Here is a 23,327-nt window from a genome sequence, read left to right as displayed (position 1 = left end):
CAACGATGGGCGTCGGAAATAAAGAACAAATGAAGAACAAGCAAGAAGAAGCTCAAAGAACAACAATGGTGCTCTCGGTTTCAAATGGGCAGAGAGGAGGCCTATAAACCGGAGCTTTAGCATCGGTTCAGGGCAAAAACCGGTGCTAAAGGTCCCTGCCCCGACAGCACCTGTCAGTAGCCGTTGGGCAGGACCCTTTAGCACCGGTTCGTGTTACGAACCGGTGTTAAAGGGGCCTTTAACCCCGGGCCGCAAAAAGGCCGAGGTTTTTGGCCATTTTGGGCATCGACCAATGCCTCATTCTGTAGTAGTGTTATATTGTTTTGGTCCCTGTTACAGAATGAAGAGGATCGCCATTTTATGAAGATGGATTGTAAGACCTTCGAGACAGCCACGATAGAAGTGTTTGCTAGATACGACTAGAGTTTTAGGAAAACAATTGCTCTGTAGTATTGCTTTTTTACTCCTTTAATGCTATGGCGTAAACTTTGTCTTTGAGATATCCGGACCTTTTTGGGCTTGTTTAGTTGTGAAAAGATTTTGGATTTTGACACGGTAGCACTTTCGTTTGTATTTGACAATTATTGTCCAACTATTGACTAACTAGGCTCAAAAGATTCGTCTCGTAAATTATAGATAAACTGTGCAATTAGTTTTTGTTTTCATCTATATTTAGTGTTTTATGCATATGCCACAAGATTTGATGTGACGGGGAATCTTGAAAAGTTTTTGAATTTCAAGGTGAACTAAACAAGGCCTAGATTGTAATAATGCATTTTGATTGATGCAGAAATTGGGATATTAATATATTCTTTTTTCTAAAAAATAATCTAAATTGGACGATTTGGCGTGCTAGCTCTTTCTTGCTTATGTAATTAGCAAGCAATCTGTTCGGGCCTTCTCTCTTCCTTATTTTCCTTTTCTCCAACAATCTGCGCAGGACCGATTTAATTAGCAGTTTGGACCTTATTAAACTGCTGCTAATCTGTTCCTCAGCCTGCCAATCCAAGTACACATCAGCCAACGACAAGTTTTTCAAAAAAAAAAAGACATGCCTCTCACGTGCATGTGCTCTTGTGCGGCAGTTGCCCGCACTACGATCCCACGCGATGACGCCGTACCTGAGCTTGAGTCTCGCCAGGTGAAGCAATCGGCAGGAGGTCACTTCGCCTTCCAGCGAATACGTCGTCTCTTGGACTCACCTGTGGCAGCAAGAGCCTTTCCTTTCTCCACCTGCAGTAGTCAAAATAAACCTACTTATCTTAAGCAAGAACACTGGTGTGAATTTCAAGAGATGGCAGACGAGGGCCCAGTTGTGGCTCACGGCTATGGGCGTGTTTTGGGTCGTGGGTAATCCTTCCGCACTACCTCTCGGATCTGAGAAAGTGGTGCAGGAGTTTACTGAGGCTACGACGATTTTCGTCGGATGCGCTCTTAGCGTTCTCTCTGACCAGTTGTGTAATGTTTACATGAACATCAAAAGTGTTGCTGAACTGTGGGAGGCACTTGAACATAAGTTTGGTGCTACAGACGCTGGCCATGAGTTGTATGTGATGGAGAAGTACCACGACTTCGAAATGGTTGAAAACCGTTCAATCGTGGAACAGGCTCATGAGTTCAAACTTATTGTGAGAGAACTTGAACAACTCGGACACGTCTTGCCCGACAAGTTTGTGGCTGGTGGTATGATTGCCAAGTTACCTCCGTCACGGAGAAACTTCGCCACAGCTCTAAAAGATAAAAGACAGAAGATCTCAGTTGAAGATCTGTTGGTTTGTCTTGATGTTGAAGAGAAGGCTCGGGCAAAGGATGCTCCACTAAAAGCCCCAAAATAGTCCAGTGCCAATGTGATGCAGCATGCTGGCAAGAACAAGCAGAAGGCTATTCAGACTACTCAGTTCAAGAAGAAGAAGATGAACATGGATGAAGTTGTGTGCTTCGTTTGTGGTGAGAACGGACACTTCACCAAGAAGTGCAAGAACCGTAAAGGCTAGAAGAATCAGCAGGGGTAGAAATTTGCCAACGTGACTATTGTTGTCGGAATTAATCTATACATCGCTAAATTGCTTTTATTTTCAACATCATCTGCGTCACCGGCCTCTAGCTCTGCTCTGTTTGCCGTCTGAAGCACCGTCCTGACCGCCGGCGCGAGCGTCAGACGCCCCCCCCCCCCACCCCCCCCCCCCCCATAATAAGTTACAACATTAGTGTAGATGAGGAGTTGAGTCACAATAAAATGAGCCTAACTCAATTGGTCATGTGTGTGAACTTTTTTGTGTTGCATTTATAAAGTGAATTCAACTAGTCTGCACATTGTTGGAATTGGATGTGACCACGTATGATAGTTGACTTCCGTTAGTATATGCATCTAGTGGAACACACTGGTCATGTGGCTCCAAAAGTCCTACTGGGTCGATAAGTTTAATATTAGTTGATCTACAGGCTGATAGTTCAGTTTAGCTTAGTAATTTGGAAGGCTCCATGCAATATTGATATCCAAATTTACCGTCAAGAAATATTGTTTGTGTAACAGCATATCATATACAAATAATGTTCATTAAATTTTGTAGGATCTTCACGTAGTTCAGTTTAAATATTAGAAAAAGAATATAGTGTTATAGCTTGTAGCAGAGACACAAAAATAGTTATTGGTTACAACTTCAACCATTTATTCTATTATATATCTCGCCTGTAGCATGTCATCATAACTTAATACACACAGGGGTACGCAAAATTCACATAAACCAATCTTCGTACAATGAAGTCACTGCTAGAATTGGATATCACTCCCGACTGCATCATTGTTAGATTTTAAGAAAGGGCACTGCTAGCGCCCGGACGTCCGGACAAATATGTGTGTCCGGACGCTCGGGCCTGCACTCCGTCTGCCCCACGCGTGCCTACAACCCGCGCCCACCCATGTGGGCCCCGCACAGCTTGGACCCACCCCATGCTGCCCCGACCCGCTCGCACCCCTCCGCTGCTCAGGCGCATACACACGTCCTACAGCTGCGGCGGGTGACTACAACAGGTGGCTAGACCAACATCCACAAGAGAGGGGGGTGACTACAACAGGTGGCTAGACCAACGTCCAGAAGAGAGGGAGAGACAACATATGCTTAGTCGGTGCTAAAAGGAGGGAGAGACAACGAGGTGAACGTGAGGGAGCAGAAAAGCGAAGACAGGGATTCAACACTCGATCTACTTTTGAAACATCCAGATGCAATATTTTCAACATACATCTGAAGGCAGATGAAACATATGAAACTTGCATAAAAACACTATTTGCAACACCAGATATACTTCTGAAACATCTAGATGAAACACTTGCAACATTAAGTAAGAAACAGCTGAAACACTCGAAGCATTTTAATGAAACACTTAAAAAACAAAACAGAACTGAATCAAATTGTGTCCACTGTGCCCCTATCCTCCGTTTGCACCATGCCCCTGACCCCATCCCTAACGCACCCTGTTTCCCCACTGTCCCAAGGCACAAAAAGCACTTCAAGTGGAACCTCGCAAACATATGGAAAAAACTATATAATGCAAACATCTGAATATAAACGCTGCAATAACGCAAAAATATGTAGTACAACATCAGGAAACATATACTGTAACATTAAGAATAGTATGTACTGCAATATCAAAAATTATGTATTATAGCATCACAAAAATATGTAATACAACATCGAAAAAACATGTACTGCAACATCAAAAAATATGGACTGCAACATAAAAAATTATTTATTGCACTATTGAAAAATGTGTACTGCAATATCTTAAATAGTAATACTGCAACAACACAAAATCAACCATAAAACATGATAATAGAAACTCTCAAAAAACATCAGTTGTAACAACTCAAAAATCCTATTACAACATTCGGATATCATCTATTACAACAACCCAACAAACACATTGCAATAAGAAGAAATAGCAGAAAAAAGATGTACAAACAGTATGGGTATGAGTTCAAGGTGCAGTTTGCTCTAGCCCCCTGGTCCCATCACCTTCAAGCTCACCTGAGGGAGGAGCCGAAGGGAGGAGGGAATATGACCCCTAGAGCTCGTTGGAACCTAGCCACTGCCACATCCCTCAAATCTAGAAGAGGAGAAGGGCTCAGATCAAGAAGAGGAGGAGGAGGAGAAGGAGGAGAGAAGGGCTCTGGAAGAGGACGAGGAGGAGAACTCAAATCTAGAGAAGAATCGACCTACCTTGTTGTAGCCGTCGCCGCTGTCCTCATCTCTGGTGGGGGAGCAGGAGTTGGCTCATTGGATAACATGGGGTAGCAATGGAGGCAGCGGAGGAGGAAGGGAGAGAGGGAGGGATCGAGGGAGGGAAGGAGCACCAGCGAGTAGACGGGGCGGCGGCGAGCTAGCCCGAGCGTGGCATCCGTCGAGGTTGTCGCAACAGCAGTGAGCCGAGCAAGCGGCGGAGTGGGCGCACGGAGGCGGAGACACAGAGTAGGGATAAGGATGAGGGAGCAACGAGTGAAGCAGATGAAAACGAGTCGAGTCGTTTCATAGTTGTACTATGTGCGGGTCCGTCCGGATGGAACGGACGCCTGATACATATCATTCCTGTTTAAGAAACCGACTGTGATTTGGCTAAAACCTACAATGATAGAACAATCGACAGTTGATGGAGAAATGCCGTATAAAATTAAGTTTTAAAATTATTGAAGGCTAAAACTTGCAACTAGTCTCTCCCTCATGCTAACTTCCAATTTGATAATTTATTGTCTGAAAATTTCTAAAATCATGCTCTATCAATTTATTGTGGTCTTACAACATTTATTTTATGCATCTTTTCATATGACTATGTTAAAATTACAACTTCAAACATCATTTTCGAATACTGAATGATTTTAGCTGAAAAAGTCATGCACCTAAAAGTTATAAAACTTATTAAGATCCAGAACTTTTATTTTAGTGATTTCTTTATCCAATAAAGTGTAGTAAAACTGTTCACAAAATTTACATATCTCTTTTATAGTTTCATAAACTATAGGAGGGATATTTAACATTTGTGAGCAAGGTTACTATCACTATGTTGGATAAACAAATGATCAAATAGCCAAAATAAACATTTTTATATCTCAAAAAGTTACAAAACTTTATAATTGATAACATTTTTATTTGAAATCATCTTGTTAAGGAAACTACGTTTGAATTTCTAAAATTTGAAATTTTCAAATTTTATAGATGACCTTGGATGGAGAAACTATAAAAATGAAAGTTATACGACCCCAACGAGTTATGAAACTTTGTAGTTGACAACTTTTTTATTTAAAATTATCTTGCCAACTACATTTGATTTTATAAAAAAATTAAGATTTGAATTTTCCAAATGACCTCAGATGGCCAAATAGCAAAAACAACAGTTGTAGATCTCAAAAAGTTATGAAACTTTATAGTTGACAACTTTTTTATTTGAAATCATCTTGTCATGGAAAACTACATCTCAATTTTTTGAATTTGAAATTCAAACTTTATAAATGACCACGGATAGAGGAATAACCAAAATGAAAGTTGTAGATCTCAGAAAGTTATAAAACTTTATAGTTGACAACTTTTTTATTTGAGTTCATTTAGTATCCCAAATACATACTTTAAAATTAGATGGACATAAAATGCCTTGAAAATCTCATTCGGACACAGACAACTTGCAGGTGGAGTGGTTAGGGGCTTAAGATGCGAAGCAGGAGGTAAAGAGTTTGAGCGCCAATGGTCGCAAAGCGCGTGTTTTTTCGCATGAAAAATCTCGTGACTTGTGACTTTCCGTCGTCGAGGTAAGTCACATGAAAAATCAAATGACTTGTGACTTTCGCGCAAAAAAATCCCATTGATGGCAAGAGTAGCGACTAGGTGGCGCCGGGAAGCAGCGTCCGGCTCAGTTGTCGCTAGGAAGAAGAGCGTCGATGCAGTCACAAGAGAGAGAGAGAGAGAGAGAGAGAGAGAGAGAAGTAGGGGGGTTGGAGTAGGAGGCCAATAGAAGTCAGGAGGTTTTGGAGAGAAAATAGGGCGGCAACAAAAGTAGAAGGTATATTAGGGGTCTGTTGGAGCTGTTTTTTTTATCCCACTACCTAAATTCATAGTAGGGGTCAGGTACGGTGCATTGCTGGAGATTCTCTTAATGGAGCAAGCGTGACCTGACCTTATTAGGATCTAGCAAGCTACACTTTCTTGTTGTGTATAAGGTATTTCCTTTCTCTTCTCTTAACTAAGACTTATCATGTCAATAAATTTATATCTCTTATAAAGATAAACCCCGCTAGCCTAATTGTCTCGCACCTCCTTAGGCCACATCATCATCCACTTCTCCAACTACCACATGCAAGTGTCCACTCATACATGATTTCAGTAGTGGATGCAATTATCTACACATGACCCATGCACGCATACTGCTAATTCCTCTCTTCCTCCTCGAAAATTGACTACTAATAATCAAGCTATATATATATATATATATATATATATATATATATATATATATATATATATATATATATATATATATATATATATATATATATATATATATATAGACTACGATGAAGACATATTTATATTCCTCCTTCATACCCGTTGCAACGCGCGGAGAATCCTCTAGTTCATATACATATTGTCAGCACGATAGAACAAGCATTGATGACTTGTACATCTATGCTGTCCAATTTATCTTTCAACCGAAAATAAAATGCATCAGGTACCTCAATTATATACCAACCTTTTCACAAAGAAGTAGATACCAACTTCTCCACATATAAAACAGTATATATATTGCCGGACTGCAGGAACACCAACCATATTATATAGTCAGAAGACCAATACCCTTGCAAACACAGCATTATGTCCACAATACTAAACCGATTTGACAAGAAAATATTGCAAGTTTATGAGATTGTCTTGGGAAATAAATAAACAAACAATTCCCTTGGCAATTGACTATGCTGACCACCATCAGTCCAGGTTCATAAGTTGATTATTTAACGGAAAGTCGAATATATCACCAAACACTGAAAAATAATAAATATTAGCAAACAAAATCCTTTGTGTAAAATAAAATAGAAATAAAATAAAACCATGTATAATCAGAAGAAAGTACCAACAAAGTATCAAACCTGTAGGGTCGTCCTCTGCAGCAACTTCTTCTACAACATTTTCAGCCGGGTTCTGCTGTTGCACTATTCCTACGTATATAAGAATTATGTCACAAAAATTAAATTTTCTCTACTGTGCTCTGTCAAAGATCTTCAATTGGATGGGGTTATATATTACGTACCTGCTTGTTGGTCCGGAATGTGTTGCTGATTATTGATTATATTTTGTTCATTCTCAACTCCTAGAAAAAAATAATATATATTAGAATATCAAATAACAAATATAAAAATATATGTACTAAAGTGAATTGCATCAATAGTCTAAAGAAAATTTCATGGAAGTAAAAAAATTACCAGTTGGATCCTCCATAAGGTCTTCAATTTCTCCAAGATCCACGAGTTCATTATTCAATGGAAAGTTGAATATATCAGCAAAAACTGAAAAGAATAATAAATATTGGCATATTAATAACTTAGTGTTTGTTATGAAATCAAGGCCTTGTTTAGTTCCCAAAAATTTTTGCAAAATTTTTCAGATTCCTTGTCACATCGAATCTTGCGGCGCATGCATAGAATATTAAATATAGATAAAAACAATAACTAATTGTATAGTTTTCCTGTAATTGCAAGACGAACCTTTTGAGCCTAGCTAATCGATGATTGGACAATATTTGTCAAATACAAACGAAAGTGCTATAGTATCCATTTTGCAAAAAACAAAAAGAAAAGAAGACTTTGATGGTGGCCAAATTAATTAGACTAAGATAACAGTTGGAGGATTCACATTTGCAAAGTCTTATATGGTCATACTAGCCTCCTCCAATTTGTTACTATAAATAACGTCACATTCATCTGATGTAACGCAAGAAAAGTGAAATGCAAAGAACCCTCATTTCCTCTTCATTCCCTATGTTCCAGCGTCTTGCTCTATGTGTGTGCGGATAGGCCGATTTCTAGTAGTGTAAATTGTACTGGAAATAATACGGAACCATATATAATAACATCAAAGTACAAAAGAAGGAACAAACCTGCAGGATCCTCTGGCACATTTTCTTCTATAGCATTTTGAATATTTTGTTCTTGCATTATGCCTATGTACAAAAATATTATATTATAGAAATTTTACTTTCTCAACAGCACACTTTGAAAGGATCACTAATTGGATGAGTTATAGCATACCTGCTTGTTCAACTGGAAGGAGTTGCTGATTATCCACAACGTCTTGTTGGTTATCAACAACTAGAAAAACCAATATATATTAGCATACCACATAGCATCAGAAAATCTTAGTTCAGCACTAGAGACCTTTCTCAAACGGTCTCCAATTGGAAAGGTTATAATTTACCTGCTTGTTCCTGTAAGATCTGTTGTTCATTGTTGAAGTCATTTGGTTGTTGCACTACAATCAAAAAATCAAAACATATTAATAACATATAATTACAAATGTAAAAAGTGGAGAAGTGATTAACCGCATGCAACGTCTTGTTGGTTATCAACAACTAGAAAAATCAATATATATTAGCATACCACATAGCATAAAAAAGTCTAAGTTCAGCACTAGAGACCTTTCTCAAACGGTCTCCAATTGGAAAGGATATAATTTACCTGCTTCTTCCTGTATGATTTGTTGTTCATTGTTGAAGTCATTTGGTTGTTGCACTACAATCAAAAAATCAAAACATATTAATAACATGTAATTACAAATGTTAAAAAGTGGAGAAGTGATTAACCGCATGCAACGTCTTGTTGGTTATCAACAACTAGAAAAACTAATATATATTAGCATACCACATAGCATAAAAAAGTCTTAGTTCAGCACTAGAGACCTTTCTCAAACGGTCTCCAATTGGAAACGTTATAATTTACCTGCTTGTTCCTGTATGATTTGTTGTTCATTGTTGAAGTCATTTACTTGTTGCACTACAATCAAAAAATCAAAACATATTAATAACATATAATTACTAATGTTAAAAAGTGGAGAAGTGATTAACCGCATGCAACGTCTTGTTGGTTATCAACAATTAGAAAAACCAATATATATTAGCATACCACATAGCATCAAAAAGTCTTAGTTCACCAATAGAGACCTTGCTCAAACGGTCTCCAATTGGAAACGTTATAATTTACCTGCTTGTTCCTGTATGATTTGTTGTTCATTGTTGAAGTCATTTGGTTGTTGCACTACAATCAAAAAATCAAAACATATTAATAACATATAGTACAAATGTTAAAAAGTGGAGAAGTGATTAACCGCATGCAACGTCTTGTTGGTTATCAACAACTAGAAAAACCAATATATATTAGCATACCACATAGCATAAAAAAGTCTTAGTTCAGCACTAGAGACCTTGCTCAAATGGTCTCCAATTGGAAACGTTATAATTTACCTGCTTGTTCCTGTATGATTTGTTGTTCATTGTTGAAGTCATTTGGTTGTTGCACTACAATCAAAAAATCAAAACATATTAATAACATATAGTTACTAATGTTAAAAAGTGGAGAAGCGATTAACCGCATGCAACGTCTTGTTGGTTATCAACAACTAGAAAAACCAATATATATTAGCATACCAGATAGCATCAAAAAGTCTTAGTTCATCACTAGAGACCTTTCTCAAACGGTCTCCAATTGGAAAGGTTATAATTTACCTGCTTGTTCATGTATGATCTGTTGTTCATTGTTGAACTCATTTGGTTGTTGCACTACAATCAAAAAATAAAAACATAGAAACATTACTGTGAACAAAAAGTCAAAGAAGAAACAATATTAGTTGTAGGATCATCTAGAAACAAATTAATAAATTTTACCACATCAACGCTACAGTCATGAATATACTTGTAAATCAAATGAAACTATAGACGTAAGAAAATCAAATAAGTACAAAAACCTGCAGGATCCTCTTGTAGAATGTCTTCTGCATTCGCATGGTTCTGCAGCTGCTCTGTACCTACACAAACATTACAACCTAAGAGAGCTCCTAGATTTCCAATGCATTATTTCTAGTGTCTCCAATTGGGTGGGTTTTGATTAACTTCTTCCTTTGGAATATATTGTTCATTTCTAATAACATTTGGTTCAGCTACATCACCGAGAAGAAACAATATATATTAGCATATCAGTAAAATTGGAAAAAGAGTACAAAAATCAAATGAAACAACAATCTGATGCAAAACTCAAAGAGGCAATAGCATTACAAGAATGACCTTCCACAATGTCATCTCTAGGGTTTGAGACGTTGGGTTGTTGTATGATGCCTACAGAAACATTGTATATAGGAGTCTTAGTTTCCCACATCAATGTTTGAAATATCTCTAGTTCAATGGGCTAGATATGTTACATGTCTACTGCAGAACCTAGAAAATAAAATGAAAGACAGGTTAAGCTACAAATTTGAGTTTTAATATTTTCTCAAGTGCATATTAAAAAATATTTGAAAATATTAATATAGGTCTCTTGTTATTGGGAATTCCAAGTTGTTCATTTTTACCAATTTCACCATTCCACTTTGTTATGTCAACACTTCAAAATCAGTTTCCATATAGTATCCATTGTTTCCCCATCTTGTATAAATTTCACAATTTGGTTGAACCAAATTCTAGATCGATGATTACAGCATGACTGCAGGATTCTTGTTGATCCTGAAGATGAACTTTTACTGTTGATAACTGGAATTATCTAACAAGTAAAATTTGTTTGATTCCATGTATGCTACTACCTACTTTGTGAAAAATATAGAAGCAGAGGATTGTACCTAAGTTCCCTTCTGCTGGTGGATCAACGGGCACACGTGCAGGCTTACGATTCTTTCTTTTACCTAAAACAAGTGAAATCACAACTTCTTCAGTATGAAAAAATTAAATTTTGTGTTCGATAGCATGACTGCAGAAATGTTGATGCACTTTTACTATTAATACTATGGAATTAGCTAACAAGGGAAGTTTGTTTGGTTCATGTATGCTATTAACTTATGTAAAAATAGAAGCAAGAGATTGTACCTAGACGACCTTTCATCGGTGCTTCCTTCTTGGGTGCACGTGCAGCCTTGGGATTCTTGTTTTCTGAAACAAGTGAAAATAATAAATAACAACTTCAGTACCAATAAGATAGACTATTTGAGAAAAGAGTACGAATAAAATTTTTTAACTTCCATTTTTTCATCCATACTACTGGAATAGAGTCCCACATAGAAGCATTGTTGCACAATACATTTTTTGAGGAAAAATTGTTGCACAATACTTACTTGATGGTCCACCACCTGTAGTGTTTTTGTTGGTTGCTGCCCTTTTCTTTCCTGCAGCACCTGCCACCATTTTCTTTGGTGCTTCCTTGGGTGCACGTGCAGCTTTTGGATTCTTCTTTTCTGCAACAAGTGAAAACAATAAATAACAACTTCAGTATGAACAAGATTTTTTTTTGAGAAAAAAGTATGAATAAAAATTTTTAACTTCCATTTTTTCATCCATACTCTTGGAATAAAGTCCCACATAGATGCATTTTGCACACCATTGTTTCTTATTTTTTGGCTATGATTGTTATGAAATGGATACTTACTTGATTGTCCACCACCTGTAGTGTTTTTGCTGGTTGCTGCCCTTTTTTTTCCTGCAGCACCTGCCACCTTTTTCTTTGGTGGCAATGGAAAAGCTGGTAATGCTAGAACAGCATTACTGTAGTCAACGGGTTTCCTCTTTCGCTTTGCAGCCTTCTTCACGTGCGGCATCTAAAAAAATGGTATTAATCAGTGTATAACTGACATGTCATTGCTACACAAAAAAAGATTTTACGGGACACTGGATTTTTTTTCAAAGGTGACCTTTAAATTTTCCATCTCTATAAATCATCCAGTAGCCCAATGTCCATGGACTACATCTGTAAATAATATATTTAGATGTGAGATCCACTTTATTTATATTTTTGGCTACTCCTTCCATCCTGAAATATCTATATATATATTGCATTGTGACTTCTAAAAATTGTACTAAAATATAGTGCCTTCTACATGCCGATGACTATATTAGGCAAAGTTTGTGAGAGGGGACATTGCTACGATGATGGGATTAATCTTCTAAAAATTTATTTCCCAAGGACCAATGTACCCATAATTGAAGGAGAAACACCATAACTGGGTTTAATCTATTGGAACATGCGTCATTTGAAGATTCTCTTAAGTTGTCTTAAACTTTTTTGAATCCACTACATTTAATGATGGAATATTTTTGAGTATTTACTATTTTACAGCGCTTAGAGGGGACATTGCTATCGTTTGGGATGCACTAATGTGAGCATGACAGAACCCAAAGCACCAGTTATATATAGGGAGCCTACAAATCTGATGACATGCAAACTTGGAGGGAGGGAAAGGGACATACCCACCCACCCCTAGAGAGAGAGGGAGAGAGATTTGGGAAGGTCAACACACAATGGAAGGGACATACCCACCCACCCCTAGAGAGAGAGGGAGAGAGATTTGGGAAGGTCAACACACAATGGACTCGATGTCTATAGGTTGCACACATATAAGGTGCGTTAAGCATCAATTTATACAAAGGTTTCAACTGGTTAAGGTTATTTTTAGACATCATGCAAGTAATAATTGGCATTTCTTAGCAGAATTATACTTAGGAAAATAATTTGTAGGATTGAAACAAAACTTTAAAAGATATGAACCTACTAAATATAGTATCATAAAATATAATTTGAAGGGGGGCTATCAAAGTAATTTTGGTAAGCCTTGGGTCAAGATAGTTTTACATTGTTTTGTTCAATAGCAGATGGATCACATAGAGACCATGAGCTTGTTTTAGGCTAACTCAGTGGCAGAAGAGGTCTCTCTACATGTTTTAGTGCATTGGTGTGGACCAGACTGTTTGAGAGGTAGATGGCACTAGCTTTTTCATAGTTGGTAGTTTTGATATAGTTGATGTACAAGAAGTAATAACAAGTGATACAGGCAAGCCTTAGCCATTACATTCAAGTTGCTGTAATTCATAGAAATTCCTGACAATAATGATAAAATGCAATGGTAGTTATAAAATCATGCACCGCAAAGATGTCCATAATGTTCACGATTTTCACTAGCCTTTCACATTGGCGGTGGCGCTAAACGCCAGTGAAAATGCTTCTGGGATGTCCGCCAGTATAGAGCTTTGTTGTGCTAGTAAGAGAGAGTGTAAGGAATACAACTGATTGTCTTGGGCATATCGGCCCAATCAATATCAGAAGAGGTTAGGACGTTGCTTGGTGAAGCAAATTAAATGAGCAGTAGAGACGAAAACTTATGTCACCCTTGAGATAGTGAAGTATGGACTTTAGGATTTGTAGATCAATTGAAGTGTCCTATTAGCACTAAAGTTATGGAGACATAGACTCAAAATGTATATATGCATAATATCAAATTAAATTGTCTGGAAGTTAGATACTATAGTGCCCCTAGCTAGGCTGTGATAACGAGTAGCATTGGTAGTGGTGGTGTGCATGCTACTTGCATCAAGGTTGCTAGCTTGTTAGTTGCAATGCTCCATGTTAAGATGTGCAATGACCTCAGCAGTGTTCTTGTCATGAAAGGGTGCCATAGGTGCGTATGGCAACGCAAAGATGATAGTGAAGGGTCCAAATGTATGACACACCAAATGTATGACACAAAGAGCTTGTAGAAAATGGAACAAAATTTAGTCTGACCTCAACAAAGATAAAAATAGGGCATAAGAAATCCATGCCATGTGAAGTAACTGAACCATGCATGCATGCTGCTGCACTGACTTGAGGCCATAAGGTATTTATCAAGGCGACAAAGAAAAGAAAACTAAGAGACCATGGCACCAACAAAACCTTAGGGTTCTTGGCAATATACAGTTTCAACTTATAGGTTCCACCACACAAAGCATAGCCAATTGTTGCAAAAGAGCTAGTGAAATTATGGTACTGATTGTAGTTCATATTATAGTGAGATGATGAAGGTTTTGTTTATCATTCCATGGCATTGAGAGAGAAAGCACAAAAACTAGTGGGCATTATAGCACCAATCTAGGGGTTTCATCATCCAATTTTGTTTTTGTAGTGAACATTTCCAATGACAATCTTGGCCCAGGGAGGAGGAGGAAAATGATCCCATGTGAAGTGGAAACATGCGATATTGAACTCGTGTTGCCTAGCATCCTACCATCAAGGATAATTGAGATGACCAGGATGTATTTTAGGCATAAGAGAAGGTAATAGCTGTCCGAAGACATGTTGATAAAGACATGGGAGAGCAACCAGGATAGCTCTGTTAGTCTGTAAGAGTGCCATATTGCATAACTTGAACTCACACAAATGACTCAAAGGTATTCACTGAAGAAGAAATAAATAATGCACTTTTCAAATGGAAACAAACAAATAAAGCTACTAGCATAGATTATATCCCCATTGAGTTCCATAAAGCATATTAGGATGTCTAGTAAAGGGGGACATGACATCATGGAGTTCTTTTATGATTTCCATAGGGCACTCTTGAAGTTGATAGACTTAATTACGGTGTTATGACATTGTTCCCTAAAGTTGCTGATGCAAATAGAACTCAACAGTTTTGCCCATGTTTTCTAAATTGCATATACAAATTGATTTCCAAAAATTTCATGTTTAGAATTGAGCATTTCATTGATACGCTCATCCATACGACACAAGATGCATTCATAAAAAACAGAAATATCGTGAGCGGAGTGGTCACCTTGCATAAGATTTTGCATGAGTATAAAAGAAATGGCACCATATTATTCTTAAGTTGGATTTTTTTTCTTTTTGAGGTGCTTATTGGAATCAGAGGTTTCTCTAATACCTGGGATAATGAATTAGTGTTGTCTTAAGTCTAAGAGAATGCTTTTATGTTGGATTTTTTGTTATTTGAAATTTATCTCTGTTTTGGTTAGCCCTAGTTCTGCCGAGTGTATAGTTAGGTGCTAATTCTTTTCCGTGAACTGCTTTCTTTTTTGCTAGTTCTTTATAATCATGATTCATTTTGTTTGAATTTTTACCAAGATCAAATTAAGCCCTATTTGGAATGCCAAAGTGGAGCACAGCTGTACATTTTTTGCGTGGACCCTAATGCATAAGAAGATCCTCACAAACAACCTTTTAAAACGCAGATGGACTGATGATAACGACCTTGATTGCAAGCTCTGTGGAAACAATTCAGGAACTCCACTACACCTGTGAAAGGACTGCACTTTCACCAGAGACTTAGGGTATCCTGAGAGGATGACTCAACTTGTCAGTCTCCTGGATTAAATAGTGATTCAGGATCACTTTACGCCTATCAGTGGACATGCAGGGAAAAATCAAAAGGCAACAGAGAAGAGAGACGTGGACGGAATTTTAATTTATTTATGGTGGAATATATGGAGGGAGGATTTTTCAACAACAAAGTCTATCCAACACAAGTGGCTTCGCTTTGCAAGGATGAGATCATGCAATACCAGTTGGCTTTCATTCCTCGGAATGAAGCCCCTCACCCTGATTAATGGCTTTTTCCTCTTAGGCTGTTTGCTGTGTCAGTTTGTTTTTGTGATCGCAGTTAGCCTCCCCAGAGTTCTGTTGGCGTCGGTGTTCTTCTTCAGTTGAGTTTTTTTCCGGTAGTTTAATTGTTGTTCCCCTGGATGGGTGAGGCCGACGTTTTAACTGTAGATTTCCTTGTACAATTTTTTTTCCTTTTGCATGGTCTAATGGAAATAGTGGCATAGCTTTTGCTGTCCTTTCTAAAAAAATCCCCATTGGTAATGGAAATTGGGGTTACCCCAGGTCAACATAAGAGGTAAAGAGAAACAAGAGATAGGGTGGACAAGTGATTGTCGTCATGGCCATCGGCCAAATCTGTGTCGGCAAAGCTGGTTACGATATTGCTTGTGAAGCAAAGCGTATCAGCAATAGAGACCAAAAACTAATGTTACCCTTGAGGTAATGAAGTATGGACTTTAGGATGTGTAGAATTGAAGTGTGTTATTAGCATTACTATAGTTATGAATGTATACGCTAAAAATTACGTATGTGTAATATCAAACTGTGTGGATGTTAGATAATGCAGAGCCCCTAGCTAGGCTGTGATAAAGAGTGGCATTTACACTAGAAGTTGTGCAAGATATCACCAGCAGATAAAACACCTGCCCGGTCACACTTCATCACCGCCGGATGAAAGTTCACAACAGAGGTGTGATGAGCTTCGTCAGCACCAGATCATATGCCTGACCGATGGTGATGTACACTTCATCACCACCAAATGACACACCAAATAACCAGTTGTGATATGACAGAGAACTCTTCTGAATGCAACAAAATAAAGATAGGCCATCGGAGACCCATGGAATGTGAAGTGAGTAAACCATGCACTCTGCGCTGACATAGGGCCAGAAAGGTATTTATTGAGGTGTCAGAAAAAACAGAAAGACTTTGTGGCACCTACAATCCTAAGGGTTGTTGCGAAAAGCCAATGAAATTATGGAACCAAGGTTAGTTGGTATTACGGCGAGGATGAAGGTTTTTCATCATAATCGATCCATGGAGTTGAGAGAAAGCACATAAAATTAGTGGGCATTATATATTACCAATCAAGGGTATCAACATCCTTGTGCCTTTGTAGTGAACAACCCACTTTCCAATGACAATGATGGCCCTGTGAGGAAGAGGAATATGATCCCATGGATATGCAGTGCGAACATAACTCCATTTTTTTGACTGAACAACATAACTCCTAGTGACAAACTAAGGATAATTGAGATAACCAAGTTATATTTTTGGTAAAGGATGTTGGAACTTGATCACATCGACGGATGCAGGAACGCGATGACGCCGAGACGATGGTGACCGCGGCGAGAGCTAGGGTTCGGTATGAATGGAAACACGGAAGAAAACTGGAATTATTACTGCCAACGTGACAGCCCGATCATGTATCTATTCTTGTATATATAGAACTTCTGGGAACACAGTCCCGACTCCACACGCCACGTCGTGACAGGTACGAAGCACCGTTTCACCGCGATGCTTGTCCCGTGCGCCTGCCGCGCCATGGCGTGCCCAAGACAGACTCCAGACCGTGTCGTAGTCAGGCACGATTCTAACCACGGCTGATCCTAACCGACTCAATCTTCTAACATCTAACTGAATGAAAGATTACATGATTGCATTAGCTTATCTAACAAATCACCACCTAAGCCTGATGCACATCTACGACCCCTAAAGCACTCCTCATCTCTATGAACTTAACTCTTCCCAGCGCTTTTGTGAAGATATCAGCCAGCTGATCTGCTGTCCCTATGTGATCTACCTCCACCTTACCATCCTCTATGCATTCTCGAAGAAAATGACACTTTGTATCGATATGTTTGCTTCTCTTATGATGCACTGGATTCTTGCTAAGAGCAATTGCAGACATATTGTCCATGAGTAGCTTCACTGTCGCCTCTTTTGTTCCCATCATGTCAGATATAAGTCTGCTTAGCCAGATTCCTTGGCATGTTGCTGCTGCTGCCGTGACATATTCTGCTTCACAAGACGAGAGTGCAACGATTTTATGCTTCTGCGATGACCAGGTCACCAAACTCCTGCCGAGAAAGTAGACAGCACCAGATGTACTTCTCATGTCCTCAACATCACCAGCATAATCGCTATCACTATAACCCAATAGCATGGGTGATAGCTCCCCTCCTCTTGCATAAACACAGCCATAACCTGCTGTTCCTTTCAAGTACCGCAAAATATGTTTAACAGCAACCCTGTGCTCTTTCCCTGGCGCTTCCATGTATCGGCTCACCACACCAACAGCATAGGCTAAGTCTGGTCTTGGGTTCACAATGTATTTGAGGCTACCAATCAGACTCCTATATCCTGTTGCGTCAACAACATCTTCCCCTTTCAACTTGTTGAGTTTGAGCCTGCACTCCATTGGAGTATCACACGAATTACAGTTCTTCATGTTAGCAGTCTCCAAGATCTTGTGAGCATATGCACTCTGGCTCAAAGTGATTGTACCACCCCCTTGTTTTACTTCTATCCCCAGATAGTAGCTGAGGAGTCCCAGATCACTCATGTTGAATCTTCTTTTCATCTCTGCCTTGAATTTGAATATATCTTCAACTGAAGGTCCAGAAATTATTATATCATCAACATAAACTCCAACAATGAGAAAGATTTACTGCTGTTTCTTTTGTATACGGCATGTTCCAACTTGCTCCTTACAAATCCTAGAGCAATCAATTCTTTGTCAAGCTTGGCATTCCATGCCCGACGTGCCTCTGAGACCATACAGGACCTTCTTCAACTTTAACACCTTATCTGAATCACCAATGATGAAACCTGGAGGTTGCTGCACAAACACCATTTCTGTCAGGTCGCCATTGAGAAACGCAGACTTAACATCCATATGGTGAACTTCCCAACTGCCATGTGCTGCAAGTGCAAGCAAGACTCTTACAGTCTCAATTCTGGCAATAGGGGCAAAGACTTCATCAAAATCAATTCCCTGACGCTGAGCATAGCCTTTAGCTACTAGGCGTGCCTTGTGCTTGACAATATTGCCTTCAGGGTCCTTATTGACCTTAAATACACATTTAAGACCGATTGCTTTCTGCTTGGGTGGAAGATCCCAGGAAACCCATGTCTGATTCTCATGAATAGCTTTCATCTCCTTCTCCATAGCCTTTCTCCAGCTTTGTTCTGACAACACTTCCTCGATTGACATTGGCTCTTGAGCAGCGACTAAGCAAACGCCACTGTATTGCAAGTCTTGCATAGCTTCTGTTGTCTCGAGCAAATCTGGAATTGTTCTGTATCTGAGTGGAGCATCTTCTGAGAAATCACTATCGTGCGTGGGTGGTGTGGCCCACTGAATCTGCTGATGTGGAGATGTGTGTGGAGACTCTGCACCACCCGTGGTTGGAATTGAGGCTGCAGGTGAAGCTGGTTCCCATTCAGAAACAGGACCATCATCTGCATCGGCTCCTGTTGTCGGACTGTGAACAGTGTCTTCAAAGCACTGCACCTGAAAGGTTTCAGGCAAAACTGCAACACCTCCTGCGGGCGAACCTGCTGCTGTTCCCTCCCAATTCCACGCCACCTTTTCGTCAAAAATCACATCACGGCTGATCATAAGTTTATCCTGTACGGGATCATAGATTTGAGTTCCTGGCTCATAGCCAAGGAGCACACCTGGAGTCGATCGATTAGACAACTTACTGATCCCCGGACCAACGCGTTTGACATATGCCTTGCACCCAAAAGTTCTAAGGTGCTTGACACCTGGCTTTCTTCCAAACCATGCTTCATACGAAGTTTGATCTTTTAGACTCTTGGTTGGTGCACGATTAAGCAACTATACTGCTGTTTTAACTGCTTCTCCCTAGAACTGAGCAGGAACTCTCATACTCTTGAGTAAGCATCTGGCCATCTCCACCACCGTCTGATTTTGCCTCTCAATGACACCATTCTGCTGCGGGAAGTACGCTGTTGTGGTATTATGTTTAATGCCATTTACTTGGCAAAAATCCACAAATGTGCTTGAGTTGAACTCGCCACCACGATCTGATCTGAAAGCCTTCATTCAGGTTCAGCTCAAGCTCAGCTGCAACCTTATATCTTTTGAAATGTTTGAGGGCTTCATCTTTCGTGGCCATCAGTTCAAGCCACATGTACCGACTGTGGTCGTCAACAATGAGCAAAAAGTATTGTTTCCCACCTGGAGTAGGCGGTGTAACCTATCCACAGAGGTCTATGTGCACCATCTCCAACCACTGTGATGCGCGATTTGCTGTCGCTCTTGGAAATGGTGCCCGATGTTGCTTTCCAAGAGCACACCCATCACACACCTGTTCGACAGGTTTCACCACCGGCATCCCCTCCACAAGTCCCCTTGCTCCAAGTTCTCAAAGAGCCCTGAAGTTTAGATGCCCATACCGAGCATGCCACAGCCATGAGATGTCATCCATCTTTGACAACAGACATATGGGTGATGTAATCTTCACTTTCATTTTGTATAACCGGTTCTTGCGTTCTGCTCGAATGAGCACACCCCGGTTCTTATAGCCTATCTGCTTGCGCTCTAACACAGTCATCACGCCATTGTCAATCTCTACCCGACATCCTCCCTCTTCTAGCTGTCCAAGGCTCACAATATTGCATTTCAGGGATGGAATGTAGTAAACTTCGGAGAGTACCCTGTGCTCTTGGTTCTTGCCTGCGATCGTCACTGCACCGATCCCACAAATCTCAACCTTGGACCCATCTCCGAATCTCACAGCACCTCGCATAGACTCATCAAGATTTGACAACGAGGTTCTGCAACCGGTCATATGGTTTGTTGCACCTGTATCTAGAACCCACGAGCCTTCTTCATATTTAGATGGAGTGGCCCATTCTTGATTCAAAAACCCCTGTGGCGCTATGGCAACATCTGTGGTTCTGACCACATTGCAGACTTGTGCTACCAGAAGAGCTGGGGGTGCATCGATATCGGCATTAGCATGATGTGCTATTTCTGTGTGCTCCCTGGGGAACTTCTTGCATTCTCTGGCCCAATGACCGAAGACTTTGCACTTGTCGCATTGACCATTGCGGCGTGGTGCACCCGTATTGTTAGTTTCTTTGCCAGCTGGCTCACGTGCATCACGGTTACCAGCACCGCCACCACGTGCTCTCTGCTTATTTTTCTTTTGATAGTGGGAATTACCACCACCACCTTTGCCACCAGACGATGACGCATCTACCATCATCCTTGGTTTATGCTTGGTTGCCCAATCTTCCTCAGTCATCATGAGTTGTCCTGCCTTATCGTCACCTCTTCCACCATAGGCTCAAACCGAGCTTCAGCGGCCCGGAGACGACCAACTAGCTCCTCCATGATCAGGGTTTGAGATCGCAGAAGATCTCAATGGTTACTGCCACTTGATTATATCACGGTGGCACTACCCTGAGGTATTTCTTCACAACACGTGCATCATCAACACTATTCTCCCCAAGCCCCTTTAGATCAGTAGCGAGTTTTCCCGATCCTAACTGCAAAATCTTTGATCGTTTCGCCATTTTTGAATGTGATCGACTCGAATTCAGCCAACAATCTCTGTGCATTCACCTCCTTCACCCTCTCAGCACCTAGATGCATCGATTTGATCGCCTCCTAGGCTTCCTTGGCTAACTTCTTATTCAGCAACATTGAGTGCATATCTGCTAGCACACCACGGATCATGGCACCCAAGGCGAGCCGATCTCATCGTCGCTCAACCTTGTTAGATTCAACTCCATCCCAGAGGTACATCGCTTCGAGATTGCACTGCACATGAACTGACCAATCTTGGCAATTGGAACGAGTTAGCATCGGCCACACGAGATTACCTGCGGCCTGATTCCACGCATGTTCCATCAGCTCCTTGTCTTTGTCACTGATCAACATGGTGACGATGGATCTTCACTTCCTTTTTCTCCGAATCTGACGATGTGTATCATCCTGATATACCTCCTTGCTCCCTACTACACCGTGGACGTCCCCTTCGATGATCTTGAGGCTTTGATACCAGTTGTTGGAACTAGATCACATCGACGGATGTAGGAACGCGATGACGCCGAGACGATGGTGACCGCGGCGAGAGCTAGGGTTCAATATGAATGAAAACACGGAAGAAAACTAGAATTATTACTGCCAACGTGACAGGCCGATCATGTATCTATTCTTGTATATATAGAACATCTGGGAACGCAGTCCCGACTCCACACGCCATGTCGTGATAGGTACGAAGCACCGTTTCACCGCGATGCTTGTCCCGTGCGCCTGCCGCGCCATGGCGTGCCCAAGACAGACTCCAGACTGTGTCATAGTCAGGCACGACTCTAACCACGGCTGATCCTAACTGACTCAACCTTCTAACATCTAACTGAATGAAAGATTACATGATTGCATTAGCTTATCTAACAAAGGAGAGGGCCTCAGCTGGCACAAAACATGATGACAAAGACCTGGGACTGGGACATAGTCACCGGTGTTCCCGGAACGATGGATCGAGGAACGACGAACCGGGAACGGGAACGACGTTTTAGATGTAGTTTTTACAGTGTGGGAGCGATTTCGTTCCCGCGTTCCCGTCCCGAACGCTCGTTCCCGGAACGTGGAACGCTGCATCGTTCCCGTTCCGCGGTGACTAAGGACTGGGAGAGACATGTTGCAGAACTAGCTAGTGACCAGATATAGTTCTGGAAGGGGTGTCATCCAACTCAGACTCTAGGGCAAGCAGGAGGCACCTCGGCCCTGGGGTGTCTGCAGTCTGCACTGCTGCAGTGGCTCTTAGCTAGCCTCTTACCATTGAAGAGAAAGTTGCATCAACATGGATGTGAGTCCTCGATGGGGTGATCGCCAACGCAAGGTCAGCCAGCAGCCCAGCAACAAGGCCTTGTGTTGCCGTGAGCTCGTTGCCCTAGGAAGTTTGGGAGTTGGGACACCAGGATCTCTCACGGATGGACATGGATGGCCGAGCGGTGTCTGCTTGCAGGTCTGCCGCAGCAAGCGTCGTTTTGAGCTCGATCGAGCGCATCCAGGTTGGTTCCGATCGAACTGTGGGCGTGTGGCTGATCTGTACGTATGGCACATCAGGAGAGGGAAACAGCTACAGCTTGGTTGGTTCGGCCGGCACAGATCGATCCCGCTCTGTCTGATGCGCGTGCTTCATGCCGGAGCAGCGAGAACTGCGGCTGTGATGCTCTTCTTGTTGCCCGCGCACGCAGCAGCGCAAGATCGGTACCGCGGCGGTGTTGTGAAAGCTAGCCCGGCTATGGCGGCGTCTCAAAAGGTTCCGCCGCCGCCTGGCAGGATGGCCCCCACATCCCTTCACCCTCACAGAAGAAAGAAGATAAACTTTACCTGCTGCTGCTCCTGCTGCGGTTCCTCCTCCATGGCGCCCTGGCTGGTGATGGCGACCGGAGGACGTCTCGGGCGAGATCTGGATCCGGAGAGCGGCCAGGGGTAGACGAGGGCGACGGTGGCGAGCGAGATTTGGCCGCTGCTGCTCACGCCGTTGGCGTGCAGTGCCACTGTTATACCACGCTGTCAGTTTCAAAAATCGTAAAGCTGGACTTATCATAAATATAGTGATGAACTAGCTGGCTTTTATTATTAGCTGTATATTTTGTGAGTATGCATCACCAGAAGGCTCATGGTTTATAAGTACTGCATTTAATTAGTTAGCTTATTCAGCAAAGATATATATGGAGATTTTCT

The 23,327-nt window shown here is 41.0% G+C and overlaps 1 protein-coding gene across 2 annotated transcripts; it reads right to left on the bottom strand.

Moving 5' to 3' along the window:
- Window positions 6,770-23,096, bottom strand: LOC8071122 (altered inheritance of mitochondria protein 3). 2 transcript variants are annotated; one of them, XM_021465893.1, is made up of 18 exons: window positions 22,971-23,096; window positions 11,657-11,825; window positions 11,346-11,465; window positions 11,101-11,163; window positions 10,857-10,919; window positions 9,993-10,052; window positions 9,754-9,807; window positions 9,493-9,546; window positions 9,233-9,286; window positions 8,972-9,025; window positions 8,711-8,764; window positions 8,451-8,504; window positions 8,285-8,344; window positions 8,134-8,196; window positions 7,460-7,543; window positions 7,288-7,347; window positions 7,127-7,195; window positions 6,770-7,021 (listed from the first exon to the last, which is right to left on the bottom strand). In XM_021465893.1, exons 1-18 carry the CDS (start codon window positions 23,001-23,003, stop codon window positions 6,966-6,968), a joined length of 1,224 nt encoding a protein of 407 aa, XP_021321568.1. In that variant the 5' UTR covers window positions 23,004-23,096; the 3' UTR covers window positions 6,770-6,965. The 2 variants fall into 2 exon arrangements, with proteins under 2 accessions (XP_021321568.1, XP_021321569.1); XM_021465894.1 differs by lacking the exon at window positions 8,972-9,025.

This window comes from Sorghum bicolor, chromosome 7 (assembly GCF_000003195.3).
Source record: "Sorghum bicolor cultivar BTx623 chromosome 7, Sorghum_bicolor_NCBIv3, whole genome shotgun sequence".
Classification (NCBI taxonomy): domain Eukaryota; kingdom Viridiplantae; phylum Streptophyta; class Magnoliopsida; order Poales; family Poaceae; genus Sorghum; species Sorghum bicolor.
The sequence above is the reverse complement of the archived record's forward strand: the minus strand, read 5'-3'. Positions and strand labels throughout refer to the sequence as shown.

What these genes read in the sequence shown, in the direction of transcription:
- LOC8071122 (XM_021465893.1), bottom strand. Translation starts at nt 23,003, where the DNA reads ATGGAGGAGGAACCGCAGCAGGAGCAGCAGCAG. An exon ending in ACCGATGAAAGGTCGTCTAG is followed by an intron (nt 10,920 to 11,100) that starts GTACAATCTCTT and finishes CACTTGTTTTAG; the next exon opens with GTAAAAGAAAGAATCGTAAG. An exon ending in CCTTCCAGTTGAACAAGCAG is followed by an intron (nt 8,197 to 8,284) that starts GTATGCTATAAC and finishes TTTTGTACATAG; the next exon opens with GCATAATGCAAGAACAAAAT.